This window comes from Sminthopsis crassicaudata, chromosome 1 (assembly GCF_048593235.1).
Source record: "Sminthopsis crassicaudata isolate SCR6 chromosome 1, ASM4859323v1, whole genome shotgun sequence".
NCBI lineage: Eukaryota > Metazoa > Chordata > Mammalia > Dasyuromorphia > Dasyuridae > Sminthopsis > Sminthopsis crassicaudata.
Genome location: NC_133617.1, coordinates 683,517,024 through 683,525,935, shown reverse-complemented (window position 1 = coordinate 683,525,935; position 8,912 = coordinate 683,517,024). Strand labels below are relative to the sequence as shown.

At 38.7% G+C, this 8,912-nt stretch overlaps 1 protein-coding gene across 1 annotated transcript; it reads left to right on the top strand.

Moving 5' to 3' along the window:
• The first annotated feature begins 239 nt into the window (after nt 1-239).
• On the top strand, nt 240-6,922 carry FIGNL1 (fidgetin like 1). Its single transcript, XM_074283593.1, has 2 exons — nt 240-471; nt 3,825-6,922. Exon 2 carries the CDS (start codon nt 3,835-3,837, stop codon nt 5,827-5,829), a length of 1,995 nt encoding a protein of 664 aa, XP_074139694.1. The 5' UTR covers nt 240-471; nt 3,825-3,834; the 3' UTR covers nt 5,830-6,922.
• Nucleotides 6,923-8,912: the final 1,990 nt, after the last annotated feature.

Here is an 8,912-nt window from a genome sequence, read left to right as displayed (position 1 = left end):
GGAGTCCTTCATAAATGCGGATCCCGATTTTACAGTCTCCTCAAAATTTAGCGCAGGACCTGTCACACAATACGGGATTAATAAATGCATTTTGATTAACAGGTCAACTGGACCCGTGTACGCGGAAGCAAACCTTACACCGCCGCAGCTCCGAAGCTTCAGCAGCAGCCGCGGAGCGGGAATCCGACAGGCGGCGGGAGGAGAACGCTGCGTGCGTCGGGACGCCGGACGTATACGTCGCTCCGCGCGCGCATGCGCACTGTGGCGCGTGGCCGTCCCGCCCACTCCCGCTCTTGGGGTTACGGTCCCAGGCAAAACTCCCGCGCGTTCAGGTGGGATGGGCGGTTGCGGGCTTGGCTAGAGGGGCGTCCTCGCTCCGGATTCCAAACTGAGGTGCGGTGGATTCGAGGAGCCCCCGACTCTTTCCCACCACACGGTTTTCTCACTGGGTCCCCCTCGAAAGGGAGATAGGTAGGTCTGAGAAATATCTGCCGTGCAAGATGGCAAACTAAATTCCGTCGCTGCTGTCTTCTTCCCGGGGAAACTGAGGCACGGACAGCGGGCGGCCGGGTAGGGATGCCGTGTTCTCCCCGGCCTTGGGTCCCCATGGGAAGCGCTAGCCCTGAGGGGCTGGCTATGCGGGTTGATCCCTGGCGCGGGCAGCGCTAATAGGGCGCTCCCCAAACCCCCCCACGGAGCTAGCTGGGTAGGGGGAAACGCGGACCCCAAGGGCAGCGGGGAGCAGCCACTTAACCAGTCTAGTGACTTTCATTCAACTTGGGCCAGGGATGGACGCAAAGCGTCAGTCATGAAGCACTTATTAAACGCTGACCTGAGTGCCGTGTGCTGGGTGTAGTCAAACAAGCAAAAACCCCAGGCCCTGCCCTCTGTGAGTCTTAGTTCTCCTGGTGGCCTAAGAGAGAAGGCCCGAGGGGGGGGATTAAAAGGCAGGACTTGGCTTTAAAGCCTTCCCCTCCTTACTTCATGCACTTAGACTTGGAGAAGTCACTCTACGGCGTTGTGCCTTAATTTCCTCATTTGTAACATGATATTAATTGGCTCCTAGTCTTTGATCTCCGTTTGAATCCTAGCGCCCCATTTGTTGAATAGAATTTAACACGTATTGAGGGCTTGCTGTGTGCTAGGCTCCGTACTAGTTTGGAATACTAACCGCGCCCTCGTGGAGCGTATCGTCTACTGGTTACGGGCTTCCCTGGGCTTCTTGTGACCCTGTGCACATCACCAAACCTGCTCGGACTTTAGATTTATCTTTGTATAAAACAGGTTAAAAAGTTAAATGTTTATCGCGAGGCCTTTTCTAATTTGCAATCTCCCAGACCTGTCCAGAGACCTTACTGTATAAGGTACTGGGTTTTGTGGAACTTGAAGTAGCATCAGGTATGGGCTATCCTGTACTACGGAGGGGTTATATGGGGGGGGAGGTCACTACGGAAAATTGAGAGGGGGACTTTGGACTATTGAGTGATGTAATGGAAAGAACATTGGATTTGTCATTTGGATGATAAGGCCACTGACTGGTGTCTTAAGCTCCTTTTGACTTAAGGCAGGGGTTCTCACACTACTGCCCAGGGGCGCTGAGGATGGTTATGGGCCGCCAGGTTATGGCTGATGGGCTGAGGGGCGGAGACAGGATGAGCTTTTGTTTTTTCTATAGTCCGGCCCTCCCACAGTCTGAGGGACAGTGAACTGGCCCCCATTTAAAAAGTTTGAGGACCACTGTTTAAGGCATGATTCCCCATGTTTTTGTTCCATGAATTCCTTTCATATCCCTCCTCCCCCCCAAGTATTATACACTTCTAGGGTAATTTAATATGCTGTTTTAGATTTATGCATGAAGTGCTTACAGTCACTTAGTTTGTAACTTTTACCTCTCAAAATTCCAAATTCAGAAATTCAGTTCTTGAAACATACATGTAATTGTCATTAGGGAAATATATTTGTAATATAACTGGAAAGTTGTTTACTGTTTAACACTGTAAAATAATTTTTTTATCAGGGACCCTTTGGATGATCTTTGCTAACCCCTAGACTGTGTTAGGAAAATGGCATGATCAGATCTGAGATTTAGGAAAATCATTTTAGTCCAGGGGTGGGAAACCACTTTTCTACCAATTGCCATTTGGCAGGCTGAACAGAATTATCAACTTACAGAACTCAAGCAGTGGGAGTAGTTGGACCTAGCTTTCAGCTCTTCATATCCTGCAGTTGCCTTAGCAAATGATTTATTGGACCTAACACGGCCTGTGCTGGAGTTCCCCACCCCAATTTTAGCTAATATTTCAAGGATGCTTTGGTCTCTGCCTGGGAGACCAGTTATCAGGCTGCTGAAATATATTTATCAGGGGAGTGATGATGAGTGTTTGAACCAGGGGAGGTGATCTTTGTGAGTATAGTGAATGGTATTAGAGGAAAGGAATTGAGGAAAGTCCATTGGATTTTGCAATCAAGAGAGGTATTTAAGTTGGTAACTTGGAGAAAAATTTAAAAGAAAAAAGACTAAAATTTCACTCTAAGGATTAAGAAATAAAATCAATCCAAGATAGCTTTTTCTTGGTATTTGGCTCTGTTTGGGAGGTGGATGGAGAAAGATAGCTAATAGATTAACTTGAGGGGATGGGTCTTTTTAAAAAGCAGACAATTATTCTGGCTTTAAATATCTTTATGACTAAGCTAAATTATTACTCTATCGCCATGATTTTCTGCAATATTCATAATTAATTTCCATTTCTTTTCAATAATTATAATCCTATGTGAGATGACCTGAGAGTGATTTGGAGTGTAAATTAAATGTATGACATAATTTGCTGATTTCTACCATGCTTTAGTTATAGTTTAGGCAGTAATTAGGCAAATCATCCAACATTGTGATTTCACTTTTTTACTTAAGGAAACAAAGTAATAGATGATTAGAGTGAACTTAAGTTGGCTTTATGGTAGGTTTCCATAGTATAACATCTTACATGTAATACATATCTAATAAATATTTAGTTGAACATGCCAATAAGCATGTGGAGGTAGGCATAGTATCATGCAGTCCACTACTACAGAACTCTTGATTGTCTCCCTGGTATCCCAAAATAGTTGCCACACAAAGAATAGGAAAAAAAGATAGGAAATGCCATTCCATGCTAAATTAATTTTTAATATTTCTCATTATAGATTATGTTATCTTTATTTTTTTATGATTATATGTCTTATATTCCAATCCAACTCTAATTTGAGAGAACTAGAATATAGCCAAATAACTTATTTGTATTTTGTTTAAACTGAGATCTGATGTTAGGCATTTCTCCATATAAGAGTTTAAATTAAAGTTAACTTCACTATGTGAAGAGTGCCATTTATCTGCTGGGTTTTTGTTGTTTGGTTAGTTTTTCTTGCTTTAGGTCTGTGATTTTATTAGTATGGAAACTCCCAATTACAGACTGACATTTTCTATTATAGTTTTAGAAAAATATCTAGTGCATTAAGGTGCATTAAATGATTTTACTAGTTTTTGTGATCACAGGCATGTGTCAGAGGTTAAGTCTAGAATCCAAACTTCAGAGCTGGCTCTCTACTATTTTGTCTCTCAAAATACAAATTAGGTAGTAAAGGAATTTTAGTTTTAAAATGTGTTTAAGATTCTTTATAAAAATCATTTGATAGTGACTTTTACTTTTTTTTTTTTTTTTTTAATCTATTAGAGGGTTTATCATGAGGATCAGTGAGATAATGTGTATAATGCATTTGGTAAAAAGTTCCTCTTGTAAATATTTGTGATTAATACTGATGCTTTTTATTTTTTCTTATCTTTTTAATAGAACCTCCAAAATGCAGACCCCAAGCACTAGGTCTCTGCATTTGAGTGAATGGCAGAAGAATTACTTTGATATCACCTCTGGCACCTGTACTCCAAGCCAGAAGGCAGATGCCTACCGTGCACAGATTTTACGCATTCAATATGCATGGGCAAATTCTGAAATTTCTCAGGATTGTGCTACCAAACTTTTTAGAAAATATGCAGACAAATACTCTGCAATTATCGACTCTGACAATGTAGAGACTGGCTTGAATAACTATGCAGAAAACATTTTGACCATGGCAAAATGCCAGCAAACTGACAGTGGCAAATGGCAATCTGGATTAACAATAAATAATGTTTTCAAATTAAATAGTGTGCAAGAAATGATGCAGGCTGGCAGAAAGTTCAAAGACTCTCTCTTGGCTCCAGCAGATGCATCTGTAGTAATTCATAAAGGGGTCAGTGCCTTTGGTTTTTCTAAACCCAAATCTAATTGTACAGAACAGACAATCAGCACTCCAGAGAAACCAATGTCCTTGATTCACCCTCAGAACAGTCAGTTGTCTATCATGACCAAAACTACAGGTGATTTTCCTGCATCCTCTATGCCTTTAGATGAACTGCCCAGTGCAAAGGTCCATGTTGCTCCATTATTTGGAAATGTCAAAATGACAGGGGATACTACCAAAGCCAATACAGTAGCATTAAATGTGTCATCAAATCAATCATTTTTTCATTCTGGACATGGAAATCCAAGGAAAAAAAAGGCTTTTTATGATTCTGGCAGTAATGGTACTGAAGCGCTTTCTGATCCCACACTGAACAAGACTCTTGATAATGCTGAAGCCACTGGCCACAGGGATGAGAACAGCCTGTCTAGTTTTAAAACTGCAAAAGAACAACTATGGATAGATCAACAAAAGAAAAACCACCAATCCCAGCGTGCACCAAGCCTTTCATATGGTGGAGTAAAAAAATCTCTGGGAGCTGGCAGATCTCGGGGCATATTTGGCAAGTTTGTTCCTCCCCTAGCCAAACAGGATAGTAGAGATGAGAAAGTAGGAATACAGTGTAAACCTCAGGGGGCTGGGCCTACAGAACCAGCTCATCCAATTGATGAACGTTTGAAGAATTTAGAGCCAAAGATGATTGAACTTATTATGAATGAGATCATGGATCATGGCCCACCAGTAAACTGGGAAGATATAGCAGGAGTTGAATTTGCTAAAACCACAATAAAGGAGATAGTTGTGTGGCCTATGTTAAGACCAGACATCTTTACTGGATTACGAGGACCTCCCAAAGGGATCTTACTTTTTGGTCCTCCTGGAACAGGTAAAACTCTAATTGGCAAGTGCATTGCAAGCCAATCGGGGGCAACATTCTTTAGTATCAGTGCTTCTTCCTTAACTTCTAAATGGGTGGGTGAAGGGGAAAAAATGGTCCGTGCCCTGTTTGCTGTTGCAAGATGTCAACAGCCAGCTGTCATATTTATTGACGAAATTGATTCCTTGTTGTCACAGCGTGGAGATGGTGAGCATGAATCTTCCAGAAGGATAAAAACTGAATTTTTAGTTCAGTTAGATGGAGCAACCACATCTTCTGAAGAACGTATTTTAGTGGTTGGAGCAACTAATCGTCCACAAGAAATTGATGAGGCTGCTCGGAGAAGATTGGTAAAGAGATTATATATTCCACTCCCAGAAGCTTCAGCAAGAAAGCAAATAGTAAAAAATCTGATGGCCAAGGAACATTTTTGTCTTACTGAGGAAGAAATATCCCTTATTGTTAAGCAATCTGATGGATTCTCTGGGGCAGATATGACACAGCTATGCCGAGAAGCTTCTTTAGGTCCTATCCGAAGTTTACAGACAATTGACATTGCCACAGTCACACCAGACCAAGTTCGACCGATAGCTTTTGTTGATTTTGAAAATGCTTTTCGAACTGTGCGCCCAAGTGTGTCTCTAAAAGATTTGGAACTATATGAAAACTGGAATAAAACTTTTGGTTGTGGAAAGTAAATGAATGAAATAAAACTCAAGGCAGCTATGTAATTCATATTTTTAAAACTTGGGAACCAAAAATAGTTATTTTTTGATAAATTTGAAGTCTTTGGTATCTTGAAGAAAGTAGAATGCTTGTTCCTTATGTCCGACATTTTCCATGATGGAATATCCTGTGCTGATTTTGATATAAATGTTAAATGATAAAGTTCACTTGCCCAAAATGAGAATTAGATTTATCTGGTTTTGAGGTTTTAATTAAAATGATTTTTGAAAATCCAGAGATTGCATTTGTGTATGAAGCTTTCCTGCAGTCCCATCTATCTCATGTTTAGGAATGGAATACCATTTTGGAAGGTCTTATTCTTTAATGTCTTCATGGAGTTATAAAATTTAGATATAAAAAAGCTGAGAAACTCAAAATCACAAAAAACCTTACTCACCTAAATCTATACCAGCCATAAGTTTTGGATCCTACAGTTTATAACCCAACCTATATTTCTGTTTTCTTCTCTCAGCATGAAGGACTTAAAAAGATCAGATTACTTAATATTATTTCTAGGGGCATGTGGAATTTTATTTTTGCTGCAATTGCTAAGTGTTGGAAAAGAAATAAAATTTTTCTATAGTAAAAATATGTAATTGATAGCAAGGAATGTTTTGGAATTACAACTTTTTTTAGTGTGACATGATAAAAATACATTGAAAGTGGTCAGTACTTGTAAAAATATTTTGTAAGATATTAGTAATTTGTAAGAAAATCTTTTTGACACTTTTTATACCTTGTAATAGTATTTTTCAGAACTAAATATTTTGTATATCTTTTGTAATGACAGATTAAAAACCATTTTTTCTATATGTTGTGTGAATTTTGGTATAAGGTAGAACAAAAAAATTGAATCTGTGAAAAAATTACATTTTAGTTTTTAAAAATATCCCCTGCCTTTTTTTGTTGTTGTTGCTAAGTTATTTGGTATTTTGTATTAGCAAGTATTTTTAGATGACATCAAAACTTTATACTTGTTGATAAGTAATCAAGTTTAAAAAACTAGATTTTTTTGGATGGACAAAAAGAAATAAAGTATGAACCAAACTGGAGTCAACATAGAAATCTTGACATTCTGAATGAAGAAATGTTTTTATTGCTATTTGTGTACTTAATGGAGTCATTTCCTTCCCTCACCTTCCTCCACTGGGATTAAACCCTCCCTTGTGAACAAAACAAAACAAAAAACAATAAGCAAAAATATTTGATACTGAAACTTTTTAACAGGATATCCAATATCATTTTATAGTAGCCACTTCTGCCACAAGTTATGTGATGTATTCTCTTCATTCTTTTTCTATTACTCCAAGTTTAATTTTCTTTTTGTGGTTTTTCATTGCATTGTTGAGTCATTGTGTGTGTTGGTTCAAATTTTGCTTTGCATCAATTTCATTTTCCCATTTTTCTTTTAATTCTTCATATGTGTTTTTTTTTTTAAACTAATCAATAATCATGATATACATAAACCAGAAATTTTTAAGCTATTCTCCAGACAATAGACCGGTTTCCAGTTTCTGGTTCAACCACAGGAAGTATTGCATTGACTATACTTTATCTTTGACTTTTATGTAGTAGTTGTTTTACACTTTCAATCAAAATCAGTGACAATATACCATTTCACAACTCCAATAGCTCCCCCCTCACACTGAAATTGACTATTCCTTTTTGCTAGTTTGCATGGAATGAAACTGAAAATTTTGATTTCCATTTCTTCTGGTTTTAGGATTTTAAGAGTATGTTGAAGATTATCTATTACCCGGGCATCTCAATGGCATGCTGCTGATCTCCGACTTAGTTCTCCTGGATCTTAGCATCCCATATCCTAAGTCTCAGAGATCTGACTTTCAGTCTTTTATCTTGTCTTTCTCAGACCAAGGTACAATAAAACTAATGAGCTTTATGAAATGTTCTATACTCTTAGAATCCTACATCCAAAGAAGGTAAGGTAAAAGGTAAATTTTCATTTGAGGGTAGTTTAGTCATTGAATTTTGTGCTTTTTTCCATCATTTCTATTTTGTCTCCTGTTTTCTTATTTCTGTGTACTATATTGATTCATGTAAGTCCCATGCTTGTCATGATTTTTGATAGTTGATATGAAAGTGATATTTTACAGTCATGTCCTAAGTTTAGCCTTTTGATGAGCATATTACTGTGTCTGGGGGCAACTAGATGGTGCAATGGATAGAGTAATGGGTCTGGAGTCAGAACACCTGAATTCAAATTAGTCACAGATATTAATTGTGAGGCCCTAGGTAAGCTAACCTGTTTACCCCAGTTTCCTCATTGGTTAAGTGAAGATAATAACAGTATTAATTTCCCAGGCTATTATGAGGGTCAAATGAGATAACTAAGTATTCAGTGCCTGGCATATAGTACCATATAAATATTAACCATTATTATCCTCTTCCCAAATTGAACAATTTCCATAAAATGACATGCTATCCAGCTTCTTTTAGTGTCTTTCTCATTGATAAAGCCATATTATCTTAGACTACTTAGGATAATGATAGTGCCAAAGACTGTTGGTGAGAATTTTCTGGGTCTGGATAAGTAGCTGTGGCTCCTTGAGGCAGAGGTAGGGTCTGCAACATCCTTAGAGTGGTTGCTGAATTTTATCTATAAAGGGTGATTTTTCTGAATGAAGGATAGGGGAGGAGAAAGTAAAATAAAAAGCATGGGGATCTGTGCTCTAGGTTCTCTTAGGCTTGCTTGCCTACAGGTGACATCAGTGAGGAAAACAAGTGGATAAAAAATGTGTACTGGCTAGTCCATGATCTTATTGTGTCAACTCATTATACTGTTCTGAAAATTACTTGTAATTTCATTGATAAGAAACTACTGGATGAAGTCCTGTCAGTGCTGGTTGGTACCTTCTCTCCAGGGCAGCTAAATGGCCCAGTGCCTAGAGCACTTAGTCTTGAGTTGTTAAGACCAGACTTCAAATCTGGCTTCAGAAGCCTCAGACATTAGCTGTGGGACTATCATTTAAACCGATTTGCCTCAGTTTCCTCATACGTCAAAGGAATTGGAGAAAATGACAAGCCACTCCAATAT

Coding starts and splice junctions, on each gene's coding strand:
- FIGNL1 (XM_074283593.1), top strand. CDS start 3,835: ATGCAGACCCCAAGCACTAGGTCTCTGCATTTGAGTGAATGGCAGAAG.